General features: G+C 46.7%; 1 protein-coding gene across 2 annotated transcripts in view; it reads left to right on the top strand.

Moving 5' to 3' along the window:
- The first annotated feature begins 7,751 nt into the window (after positions 1-7,751).
- Positions 7,752-13,737, top strand: part of LOC135106916 (protein trapped in endoderm-1-like) — a 37,596-nt gene continuing 31,610 nt past the window's right edge. The window contains exons 1-2 of one of the 2 annotated variants that reach the window (XM_064016349.1): positions 7,791-7,807; positions 7,956-8,384. In XM_064016349.1, the coding sequence (XP_063872419.1) occupies positions 8,207-8,384 (178 nt within the window). In that variant the 5' untranslated portion in view covers positions 7,791-7,807; positions 7,956-8,206. Of the gene's footprint in view, positions 8,385-13,737 lie in introns of both variants that reach the window. The other variant, XR_010271502.1, reaches the window with a different exon arrangement.

Raw genomic sequence — 13,737 nt, 5'->3', positions numbered from 1 at the left:
AATTGTGGTAAGGGAGTCTAGTAGGGCCAACTAAGGTCCCTTGATGCCAGACGCGGCACCTGCCAGCCAGCGGCCCGCGTGGTGTGGCTTGCCTGCTCTCCCTCTCCCCCTCCCTCTCCCTCTCTCGCCTCTATCTCCCACACACCCATACCCTGAATGGCCTGGGCGGGTGGGCGCCGTGGGAACCCGGAGCACCGCAACCCTCAGGCACACACACACATACACACACACACACACTTACACATGGCTCAGCGATATTTCATGAGTCGGGTTTGAGATTTCGTGCACATGCGTACTACTTGCCAATGAGGCATGTAGTACCTTCTCGTACGTGAGAGATGAGACGTGTAATATGAAATGCAGCGTGTGTTCCCCGGTGGTGGTAGTGGTGGTGGGTGAGAATGATAGTAGTGGTGGTGGTGGTGGTGGTGGTAGTAGTAGTAGTAGTAGTAGTAGTAGTAGTAGTAGTAGTAGTAGTTGTTGTTGTTGTTGTTGTTGTTGTTGTTGTTGTTGCTGTTATATTTAGTAGTAGTAGTAGTAGTAGTAGTTGTTGTTGTTGTTGTTGTTGTTGTTGCTGTTATATTGATTATTGTTGTTGTTGTTGTTGTTGTTGATGTTGTCGTAATATAAGTAGAAATAGTAGTAATACCATTATTAGATGTAACATTGTTGTAGCAGCAGCAGTAACAACATCAACAACAACAATAACAACAACAACCGCACCAGTAGCACTAACAACAGTCATAAACCTTCCGCTGTTACTGTCATTACCGTCGCTGCCAGAAAGCCTATCAAATGCACCTCGTAGCCTGGTCGTCGCCAGTATCTTTCAAGCAGGACTGATTACCTTTCAGCGGCAGCCTTTCTCGCCTCACGAATCAGGCATGCACCGCCGGGTTATGAGGACGTGGGGAGGACGGAGCGGTGGGCTGGGGAAAGGACGGGAGGGGGAGGTGGCAGCGGCGGGCAAAGCATACAAACTTTGTATCCCAGACGACGAAACATTTAGAAACGGAATCCTCGCGATAAACATGTCGAGCAGATAAATAAAGTGTATTCAAATACTGGACTCTTCCTGGTGAATATGAATAGCTTTCTTAGAGGGGGAGAGAGAGAGAGAGAGAGAGAGAGAGAGAGAGAGAGAGAGAGAGAGAGAGAGAGAGAGAGTGTGTTAGGTGTAGTGTATAGGATTTAAATCAAGCTCGTGTATCCCCCCCTTCAACTGTGTGTGTGTGTGTGTGTGTAGAGTGAGGTAAGAGGGCAAGAGACAAGGAGGAGGGTCAGAGAATCTTTCACATCTTTACGTCACTCTGCCCGGCGTGCGGTCGACTCCAGCAGATTAATAGGTCTTAGGGATTTATGCGTCTTGAGCCTCAGCCCCACCCCATCAGTCGTGGCGGGGAACTAACAAAGGAACAAACTCCTTTTTCTCTCTCTCTCTCTTTCTCTCGCGTAAGTGTTTCTCCTGCAAACACTTGGATCTTGAGTGGAGAGCAGAACAGAAGGAGGCCCCTGCGTGCAGAAATCTAACTCCTCCGAAAGCTTGTGGGTACGGATGAGGCAACACTAGTGGAGCTTTTAACAGTGGCCACACACGGCAAGATTCACTCACGCCTTACTTCACATAACACACTTTTCCTCTACCCCGTTAGCCACGAAGTCTGTCGCATCTTCACGAGGGCAAAATAGTTTATTTCTTTTCTCTCGTTCTCTGTCTCTTCCTATTATGACTCCCATCACGTTAGCTATCCTCGCGGGCCCATCACCCTCCCCAGACTACAGTAAATGTTTGTTTTTTCCCTGTTGTCCGTCTTTCCCTCATATAACTCCCGTAGAAAGATAACAAGATGGTCTATAGTAGCAGCTTAGGTCACGGCATACAGACTGATTGCGATGTGTGTGTGTGTGTGTGTGTGTGTGTGTGTGTGTGTGTGTGTGTGTGTGTGTGTGTGCGTGCGTGCGCGTGGGTATGTGAGTGTGTGCAGCAACAAGGTGTCTTTGTAGGGAGTTATGAATGGCGTGGTGGTGAGTCCTCCAGTGTGGGCGTCTGGCACCCCTTCCCTCCTCCTATCCCTCCCTCTCTCCTTCCTCCACTCCTTCCACCTCCTCGACACAAGTCCCCATGTGTGTGTATGTGTGTGTGTGTGTGTGTTGTGGCCTCAAGGTGCATAATGCAACACAACCAAACAAACAGAACAATCCACCAGACTGTTGTGTCCTTCCGTGTCTGTGTCGCGATTGTGAGGCAGCTCAGGGTTCAACAAAACACGTCCCCCTTGCCTCCTCCTCCTCCTCCTCCTCCTCCTCCTCCTCCTCCTCATCCTCATCCTCATCCTCCTCATCCTCCTCCTCCTCACCGTGGAGTGCTGTCTAACCGCAGCCTGTCATGACTGATGGTCCGATAAAGCCTATTCTTGTCTGATCTGTTGAAGCCTCTCGAGGGAAGAGGGGAGACGCAACGAAGCGGCGCCGCGTCCCACCCCTTCCCTCCCTCATTGGTGTTCAGGCAGCACAGAGCCTTCCTCGTACTGCAGAGATGGGCGGGAGCGTACTGTCGAAGTAGCTAAAGGTCGGCGGCCCTCAAGGAGCTATCATGCGGACAAGAAATCCCCTTTTACACATAACGACAAAAAAATAATAGTAAAAACATAGTGGTTGGATGAGCGGCGGTAGGTTGTCGCTTGCCGTGAACTCGTGTCGATGAAGGAATTTGTTGTAGATTCCACTTCCACCCATGGTCCGGAAGTCACAAGTGTTGAGTTTCACCATAGAGCCACTTCATCGGGGAACTGAAGCTGTTTCAATTTTAAATTACTTATACTCACAATGAGCGTCTCAAAATTAACAAAAAATAAATAAATAAATAAAAAATAAATAAATAGATAAATAAATAAATAAATAGATAAATAAATAAATAAATAAAATAAATAAAGAAAGAAAGAAAGAAATAAAGAACATTCTTATGAATTGCGCCCCCAAAAAAATCTATCTATTAACGAAAAAAAGAAATGAGTGACGCTCAAGTGAGTAAAAGAACATTTGTGAGAGGAAATACAAAAAAAAAAATATTGACATGAAAAAAATAAATAAATAAATTCTTTGCAATTAAAATTTTTCTCTAAGTTAAATAATTTTTAAATCATGAAAAGTATAACAAAAATATTGGTATAAAAGTTTTTACTTTCTAAATTTAGTTTAAAAATTAAATATGGTTAAAGTTTTTTCCTGAATTCTTAACATCTAAGGGGAAGTGATCGAGATTAGCACCTTTCTGCTTGATATATTTTAAAAGAGATCTCGGCCAATAATTTAATCTCAACACAAGACAAAGCTACTGCAGCACGTGAGCCACAATGCACACTGCACTCTGCATTGTACCTCAGCTCCCTCTTTTGAATTCCCGATGCCCAAGAGGAAATAACAGAGAGCCGCACCATTCTGTTTGATGGAGAGGCAACATCACTCTGCCAGTAACCTTAATTCACTCAACACATTGCAAGATCACTACAGCACATGAACCAAAACACTCGTAGGACTGTATTTCTGAACTTTTTGCCAGATAAATTTAACTATTTTTCAACAAGCTTTAATGGACGTTATTAGGGTTTTGAGGGGTGCTTTCATGATTCTGCACGAGTAGTAGGTAAAAAAAATGAAAATGAAAATCTAGCAAGTGGTCTCTCTAGCTTTCAAAAATAATCCTGGTGAGAGAATAAAGCGCTTAAGAATGCGGGCTTCACAAATGCTTAATAATTAATGCATCGACAAGCAAGAATCTTCAGTTTGATACAAAAATCCTCGCTGGCAGTTCTGAGACGAGGCTCCAGGAAGTGTTTATGTGAAGGCGTCATGGATTTCACCGCCTGACAGCACTCGTTGTGGCGTCTCCGTTGTTTATTATTGTTAGGGCGCGGCGGGGCGTTCACGGAGCGCGGAGCTGACTGGCCGTTGTGGTGCCTGAAGGTTGCGCAACACCTGTGAAAGGCCGCCTGTGTGGGAACAGTGGTCGTCTTCCATGTGTTTGCCCTCCGCTGGCGAAAGACTTGGCTGGGGCTTCTTTCACTTACGAAGGGAGGGGGGGGTGGGGAGTGGTTTGGATGCTGGCCTGAGTCAAGGAAGGTCGTGGCGGGGGAGGAGCGGCGGGTGTTGGAAGAGAAGGGGGAGTAGTGAGAAGATGGGAACTCTCCTGACTCATTGAACTTGAAACGAATCCTAGACTTTACTGTGGATTATACAAAAAGAAAACGTGATTGTAGGAAAATGAGGAACTTAATGAGTACGAAGACCAGATGAGCATGAACGTCTCAAAATTAATAAAAACTCGAACACAGCCCACACTTCCAGATGCAGTCGCTCATAACTTATAGTCGTGCAATCCTAAGACACATTTGGGTGGCGGAGATCACTGGCTGAGGGCATTGGCTACCGCCTGCCACCCTCAAGCTCCTTCCCGTCTCGCGCAAGGAAGGAAGCAGTGACAGGCCCACAAGTGTCCTGCAAAGAAACGTGAGAAGAGAGGCGTGGTGTTCAGTCCTTCGGGATCAGCACAAGGGCGTCCCTCTCTCCCTCTCCCGCTTCCTCTCTCCCTCAGCGCCTCCTTTGCCTCTTCCGTTCCTTCCTCTCATTTATGCACACACCTTACCAGTCGATTTTTTTAATATTTTCCTCGGTGTGACCGCTCATGTAAGGTGTTACTCATGTTTGACGGCTCCTCCGGTTTCCCTGGTTCCCCTCGGCTGGTATGTCATGTTGGAGTGAGTACAGTCTCACCATCACCACTAGTAATGCCTCATTGTTACTTCCATGGCAATAGGAGGAAGCGTGAAGGTGGCGTAAGATTATACCAGGATTGACTTACGCACCCACTGGCTTGAGTCTTTGGGAGGTGGAGAGGAAAGCGAAGGAGAAGAAGAGAGGTACGGGGCGTGACGGCAGCGCCTCCGTCATCAGGAACCATTTGTCTCGCTGACTGCCAACGCCGCCGACACGCCCGCCTAACTTCCACGTAACTCGACCTCTTAATTTGGGTGGTTTCGCCTTACACACCCGGGCATCTTTCTCCCGGCCCCGCCCACCGACCACCCCGCCTTGTGTCCCGCCCCTCGGCTCCTGGCCTCAGATGTGCCACGTACAGTGCCTGGCTTGTAAATGAACACAAGTGCGTGTGACTAGAATGTGTAGCGGTTCCTCTGTCATCGGCCATGTGCATGTATAGTATTTCCTTAGTGACTCTTTTGCAATGTTTAACAATATCTAAAAATATAGATACGTAAAAGTAATCCTTGGCGCTAATATTTAATCCAACAACCTGATTTTTTCTTTCTTTTTTTTTTTTTTTTTTTTAGGTTAGCCTTTGAATTCTCTGATCACCAACATTTAACAATCCGGAATGTCAATATAAAGAAATCCCTGTCTCATGTCATATCTGGAAAAAATATTCCTTGGTACTGATATCTAATCCAACAACCTCATATTTATAAATGGATGGCACTGAATTACCTTATCATCGACGTTTAGCAATTTAAGTCGATAATATAAAAAAAAAAATCTCCCGGCTGGTGTTGGAATACACAGGATGTTGATTAGGTAAAATTATTCTTGTACAGGCTGCCTGCGCTGCTTGCTTGGAGTTAAATGTCCAGCGAGCGACTGAAAAGACACGCGATCCTATGTTGCAATGTCTTTACGTAGACCAGGATTTCCTTAAGTGGCCGCGGCGAGAGAGAGAGAGAGAGAGAGAGAGAGAGAGATTGACTGATTGATAATTTACTACCCCAACAAGGTTAGAGAGAGAGAAAAGAAAATCATGAGTTACCTACATCCTTGCAGCAAACATACAACACAGCCTCTCCCAAGCTCCTACCTATCCAAAATCACGTGAAGGAGATCATAAGTAACACCACCCATAAACCCTCCCCAAAAATCCACAACCTCCATACAAACTCATCCTTAGACGCTTACACACCTGCTTCTTCCTTCCCCTACTGGTAGTGCCCTTGTCCTGATCTCAAACCCATCCCATCTCCCTACAGTCTTGGTCTTCACAACACTGCATCTCTTAACTGAGTGCATCTTTCCTCTCCTCGTCTTTTTACCGTCTTATATCGCTTAAGATTAGACAGTGCAGCTTATCAGAAACATTCACATAGGGGCCAATACGTGTGGTAGTGTCTGTTCTTCCTTTGTGTGCCTTTGTGTTCATTAGTTTCAATGGATCGGTCACTCCTTGCAGCTTACCACTGAAGAATACAGTAAGTCTCAGGATGGAGGTAACGCAGTGCTCTGTTAATCACCTACAGACACGGGGCCAGTTCTCAAACACTTCTGCATCATATCTCAGGTGCTTTGATCAGCCTTTATGAGAAGTTATCTCCAAGGGTGTTTTAATGAGTTTATTAGCAGTTTAACAAAGTCTCTGCATTATTAAAGGAAAGAACAAACCTGAGAACCTGGCTAATCGTCTCTGTGGCCTTTGACAATAGTCCTTATGATAGTCAAAACCGTTTCAGAACGTATATATAGACACTGGCTTAAAACACGTGTGATGTTCTCGATTCCTACACTTGAAAGGCAAAATAATCACCCTCAGTGTCTCAGTGTCTCTTAATTCATACCAGCACTGGAAACGTCAACATCACCTTAACTATTAAGACTGTCACCATCATCACCACAGCTTTCAGCTTCTCGACCGTCATAACCACCACCACCACCAGCAAAAACACCACCATCGCTACCACCATCACACCAGAAACGTTAACATCACCATCACCACCACCACCACCACCACCTCATCATCAGTATCATTACCAGCAGCAAAGCACACAGCATTTGTTCTCACGGATGTAGTATTATTTCCGTGGTCACCCCGGAACCTTCCGTCATGTTTGTTTTGCTTCGCTTGGGAGGAGGAGGAGGAGGAGACATGAGTCAGGACGGGACGGGACGGAAACACTGGCTATGGGCTGTATAGGTACTGGCTTATTACGAAATTGTAGGGTGATGATAGTTCAGTAACAACAACCACTACAATTAACTACTGTGACAACATCAACAACAACAACAATAACAACAACAACAACAACAACGACGACGACGACGACGACGACGACGACGGCGAGAACAATTACAACAGCAGCAACCTTAATGACAACAACTACAACAATAATTCTTCTACTACTACTTCTACTACTACTACTACTACTACTACTACTACTACTACTGCTACCACTACTACTACGACTACTACTACTACTACTACTACTGCAAAAACAACAACACCATCAGCAACAACAACACCTACTCCACCACCATTACTACAAACCAGAAAATGATGGAGGGGGAAGGGAGGGAGAGAGGAAGGGAGGTGGGTGGGCAGCATCAGCAGTGACTGGAAGCACAATGACAGGGAGTGACGGCGGAGCTTTGTGAGACCTTACTGTTAATTAATTGCCAGTTAAGGTCTCGGAGTCCTCAATGGAACTTAATTGTGTTCGGGGAAATTCGATAGTTTTTCTGCCCGCACGTTGACGGAGGAGGAGGAAGAGGAAGAGGAGGATGTAGAAAAGGAAACAGGCTCTCTATCTTTTCTCTTCGTAACTGTTGTTGTTTTTTCTACGTTGCACATCACTAGTTTAATTCTCAGCTTAGTTAATATTACGCAGACCTGACATAACGAGCGGTGGGTGTAGCGCAGCTCGGAGGAGGGCAGCGTGTGGCACTAGCTCGGGTAGGGGCAAACAAGGCGGTGTTGGCTGGTGGCGAGGCGCGGCCCGCGTCAGTCAGGCGAGTGGAGGCAGACAGTGTAGAGGCGGGTCGCTCGGGTCACGCTCGCTCCTCTCTCACAGTCACGAGCTCTTCCTGGCTCTCTGTTCCGCTGTCATTCTGGAATTATTGCTCTTCGCGGAGAATCTTGTGAAAGATCTAAAGCTGGAACATACATTTTTTTTCTGAAACAGGAGCGTTGTTAAGCATCCGCATGGTGGTGAGATCGCTAAACTTGTCTAGCGTGGAGGTGTGCGAGGTGACATCCATGACGCTGCCCTGTCCTGTGTTCCCTGCCGGTGAAGGAGAGTTGAAAAGTTAACTACTGAAGATTTTCATGTGACTTCAAGACCTTCATGAGTCGTTACTGAAACATTTCACTGCTCAAACACAAAGTGGTGTGAGGTCCCTGCGTGTTTAGTCCCGGACCCGGTGTACAGTGACAATGGAAGCCCAAACGGCTGCGCTCGTCGAGGAGGCGCCCTCCATCAACCACTCCACCCCTAGCGTGGAGGACGACAGTGGCTCCCAGGGGGATGTGGCACGGCTCATCCACTACCCGAGGTCCGCCACAATCTTTGCCGCTATTGCCAGCATCCTCTTCATAGTCGTCGGAATTTTGGGTGAGTCTTTAATCTTTGTTTTTCTTGGTATTGTGTGTAGCGTTATCTTGTGGCGGCGCACACTGCCGCCACAAGCCTCTCGGCAACCTGTGGGGCGAGCAGCACGTTCTTGCAATGCCTCGTCGGCCGTCTGGCCAGTGTCGCCCGACTGACCACTCATTCCCTCCTCCATTCACGTCGAGACGAACATCCCGAGTGAGGCCACAGCGCGAGGTGCTCCTGGGGAGAGGGGGCAGGCACTCTGTGTGACGCGTTCACTGGAAACGCCACTACATGCACGCAGGTGTCCACAAAGCTCACACCCGCCCTTCCCTTCCACTGGTTCACGTGTGTGTGTGAGTAGTCGGGGTGACTCACTGCCAGCCACGAATTAGTGGAACGTTTACAGAAGACGGAGTTGGTGGACACATTTCCTCCATGACATCCAGTAAGCCTTCTTTACCTGGAGGGCATTATCTAAGGCGGCAGGTGGGCGGGAATAGCTCCGGGCGCCACCTGGCCCAGTAAGGGAGGTGTGTCTGTCTTCCTTCTCGTCTGCTCACCTGCAGGACCAGAATAGCTGACCTGCAGTCTTGCATGATTCATCAGGTGCTTAATTTACCACACGTTTGCAATCCAGGGGTCGTTCTTCGGACACGACACGCATCCCGCAAGGGCAGCTGCAGCGACCACGAGGCTCCCAAGGTCGTCTGGGGTTCTCGCGCGGCGATCAGCGCCAGACGTCACTCATGGACTGAATGTTTTCAAGGCGAGGTAATCACGGGAGGACTTGTGACTGGCGGCGCAGTGCAGAGTGGAAGCCTTGACTCAGATTCTTCAATTAATGTATTTGTTGACCAATGTGGAACACCTTGTTTGTATCCGTCCCTCAAATTACTGCGAGTGTGCGTCATACCATGCTAGGAACACTGAGCTGGTAGATACGTGCGTATACCCCTTACCAGATTTAGGGGAACAGGTTTAAATGGCATTAATCAATTCGCTGTGAGAGCAGGTTGTTGCTGAGCTGCCTCGCGCCCACGTGCACCGCGAGGAGGACCACTCGGGCCACGCGTCGCCCACTCAGGAGATAAGGGCCGCGCCCTGCCTCTCAACCTCTACTCCTCACCGCTCACGCATACTAAAAATAAGCATTAGGTAACCACTAGCGTGCGTATTGCTGATTAATCACCACCAGTTATCTCTTCATTAGATAGAAACCTCCTTATACTTGTACTTGGACGTAATGGCAAGACAAGGATATACAAGCATTCATACCACACACTTGCCTGCCTCCACTCACCATCTGACTCCTGCAGTTCATGTCTTTTCCTAACCAATACTTCAGATACCTTGAGTCTCTGCCCTTAAGTCTTTGCTGGAAGGTGTAATCAGGCCTACAGTATACGTTTCTTGATACACTGCCTCTCTCTCCTTCACTCCTGTAGGACACCTTAGGATTGTTCATCTTTCCTCTTTACCAGCACGCGCGCGCGCGCGCGCACACACACACACACACACACACACACACACACACACACACACACACACACACACACACACACACACACAGTCCGAGCGCGTGTGTGTGTTTGCTGGTATATCATATCATACACGTATATGTATTTACTGAATAAACAGGTAGGCAGGTAATGAGCAGGTGTGTGTGTGTGTGTGTGTATGCACGACCGCGCCATGATTTGTTCTCTCGTTGCGTCATACATGGCCATACAAGTGTTCGGCAAATAAGTCCTAGAATAGATGATAAGACGATTCTTGTTGTACAGTGTAATAAACTCAACCGTGCGTCTACCTGTGCTCGAGAAACTGCAGTATTACTGAGATGTTTGCGGCAGGTGAAGTATTAGTTATGCACTCAAAGTTACAGTGAGATGTAGTGGAGGTGAATGGATAAGGAGAATAAAAAGGAAGAGAGATCGTGAGCTTAGATGATGATAGGGAAAAATACCTTGATAAAAAAAAAAATCGGAACGTAAGTCAAAGTTCTATAGTACTTTAAATTAAAACATCTTGAAGAACTTTGCCGTATAGAAAACCATCACCTACTCAGAAACTCCCTAGGGTGATTGTTCCTTGCTTTTGTGACTAGAAAGTTATAAGAATAATTTACGTGATAATCTAAACCTCCCCCCAAAAAAAAGTGATAATCTAACCGAAGAAGAAAGAAAACGTGATAATCTAACCCGAAGAAGAAAGAAAACGTGATAATCTAACCCGAAGAAGAAAGAAAACGTGATAATCTAACCCGAAGAAGAAAGAAAATGTGATTATTTTACCGGGAGAGTTAAGAAAACGTGATCATTTTACCCGAAGAAGAAAGAAAACGTGATTATTTTACGCGAAGAAGAAAGAAAACTTAGTAATCAAATCCGAAGAGAAAAGAAAACGAACCCGAAGAAGAAAGAAGACGCGATAATCTAAACCAAAATAGGACGCCTTGTGAACCATGAGCTGCTTTACACTACCTGACATGAACCTGTTGTCCAGCACGCAGTCAGTTGTGCCCTGCGGGAGAGTTTGTGATGTCTGGATGTAAATTGTCCTCGTCCCCTTGCGTAATTTGCAGCCACTGAGGTCGCTCATGAAGGAGGAAGAAGGAGGAGGAGGTACACACGAGGAGAGGAGAGAAAGGAACAGTCACCTCCTTCCCTTCCCTCACCACGCAGCCCCCAAGCCACGTCCGGCCAGCCATTAGGTGCATCCTCCGCCACCTCGCTTCTACAAAACAGCGCACACTTGTTTTGGAGGGTGCCGTGTAATGCCTGACCCGCTCAAAACCCCCAGGATGCCGCGTGCCGCTTCACACTACGCCTTATTATACCGTGTTTTTCTGTAGTGAAGCGTGACACTGTAAATTCTGCTAAAGATACGACTGTACCTTGTTTCCAGTAAGGCTTGAATGACTTCCCGTGTTGATATCTGCTAGCTACGCGAATATATCCGGCTGTTCTTCCTTTTAATAGTATTAGTGGTAGTTGTTGTTGTTGTTGTAGAAGAAGGACGAAGAGAAAGAGTGTTAGTTTCCTTAAGATTATTTTGATGCTTATTATCTTCTTGCTCTCCGGTGTTCACGTCCAATCCGCTGTTTATTCCGTGTCGCGAGGTGTACCGTCACATGACCTGGCCGTTGTGACGATACGAATAACTGCATGAATCAGCATAATCACCACCCACCTCCACCCTCACTGGAATGAAGATGAGCAAGGAGGATGAGGCAAGGAGGGTGTCATAGGAGAGGATTAGTATGTGAGGCATGGATCTGGTATCATGAATATTAAATTGAGACGATTGCAGCTCCCCAAGTGTGGTCCGCTTGTCTCTCATTAGTGTTCGCAAGCTGCTGACACTAACCACGCCCAGACCACTACCACTATAACCACTGCCACCATTACTACTGTCATAACACCGCTCTCCTACTCCTCCCCTACCCCTCTCCTTTCCCTCTTCCTATGTTTGGCACTCCCCTCTTCACTCCTTGCTTTTTCCTGGCGTGATGAAGTGCAGGGGTAAATGGTGCCCGCCCTGTCCTGTTTCTCGTCCCCTCTTGGAGCACAGGTTATTAGTGGACGAGAATTTGGGGAGAAATAATAAGTTCACTTCTTGTTCTCTTTCTTCTTCAGTAGGTTGACGGGTTGAGAGAGAGAGAGAGAGAGAGAGAGAGAGAGAGAGAGAGAGAGAGAGAGAGAGAGATTAAACATGTGAAAATATCATATTATACTCTTAAATATTATACTCGGCTCGCCAGTAGTGCGGCTTGTCATGTGGTCTTCGTTATGTTGCCCGGCGTGGCGTGAATGGAGGATGCTCTCTGTCACTCTAGTCAATGCCATCCTGAGACACAGAGACAGGCAGACAGACAGACTGACTGACTGCCTTTAGTAGAATATTAAGAAGAACAGGTCACTCGCTACTCGTCTTGTTAGGTCACGACAAAGTACGGCTCCGCTGGATGCCAAATACTACTACTATTACTACTACTACTACTACTTAGCCCTTGTCCTTCATCCTTCGCGTGTTCGTGTGTCCGTCACTCATGCCTAACTCCCTCATGACTCGTGCCAGAAAGTCATGTGCTTGGGCTAGTATCAGTTGGTGTGTGTGTGTGTGTGTGTGTGTGTGTGTGTGTGTGTGTGTGTGTGTGTGTGTGTGTGTGTGCTGAGATAAGGTGCTTCCTCTAGCATACCTACTGTATCTGCCTTGGCTCATACGTACTGTTTGTGAAGGGACTGTAGTATGAAGGGCTTGGTCTGGTGGCTTTCCCTGTCGTGAGAGCTGTATGGGTGAGAGTTTTTTGGCTATCTCTCTCTCTCTCTCTCTCTCTCTCTCTCTCTCTCTCTCTCTCTCTCTCTCTCTCTCTCTCTCTCTCTCTCTCTCTCTCTCTCTCTCTCTCTAATGTTCTTTTTCTTGTATCATTTCACTCATTTTGTTTGTCTCATCATCATTTTTTTTCTATTTCTTCCTCTTACTACTACTACTACTACTACTACTACTACTACTACTACTACTACTACTACTACTACTACTACTACTACTCCTCCTCCTCCTCCTCCTCCTCCTCCTCCTCCTCCTCCTCCTCCTCCTCCTCCTCCTCCTCCTCCTCCTCCCCTTCTTCTTCATTCTTGCAGACCAGCGTTTCTTTTCAGCCTGCCTCAGTCTTCCTTCACTGCACATCCTCACACAACACTTTTCTTTACTCCTGTTGCTTCCTCTATCCTCCTGTTTCCTCCTCCCTTCACTTCTTCCTTTTGCATCTACAATTTTCTTTCTCCGTCATTTATCCCTCCCCTAATGCTTCCCTTCCTCTCTGTTCCTCACTGTTTCCTTCCCCGTCATTTCCTTTTCTCATTTCTCACTCTCTCTTCGCCCCATCCTGGTTGACTAACGAACAAGTCACTTGGGGAAAATTAAAGTAGGTAAATTATAATAGTTAACAGAATGCTCGACAGGGTTTCTCCACTTTTTTTCTTTTTTTTTCCTTCCTTTTCTTTGGGTTGAAAATGGAGACATTTGAATAAGAGAAGCCATAGCACTCAATGGGCTAATCTTCAAGGTCTCACAGGCTAAGGAGAGGAAAGTCTTCAAGATTTGTGCCTTCATGTGGTAGAAAATTATATGTTTATTTTTAAAGACAAGACGTGATAGACTGGCATTACCACTGACCAATGGCAACCCCGCGCTTTGGGAAGATAGCGTCATTAACTTTTTTTTCCTTCCTGGTCTGACATATCCTCACTCATCCACCTTGATCCGTCGCTCAGGTTTAGGATGTAAATGTAAAAAAAAATATACGTTTTTTTACTACGACATGCATTGTTTTGGTAAACCGCAAACCTGACTTGGCTGTGTGGTGTGT

This window comes from Scylla paramamosain, chromosome 14 (genome assembly GCF_035594125.1).
Source record: "Scylla paramamosain isolate STU-SP2022 chromosome 14, ASM3559412v1, whole genome shotgun sequence".
NCBI lineage: Eukaryota > Metazoa > Arthropoda > Malacostraca > Decapoda > Portunidae > Scylla > Scylla paramamosain.
Note: the sequence above shows the minus strand (reverse complement) of the source record. Positions and strands in the feature narration are given on the sequence as shown.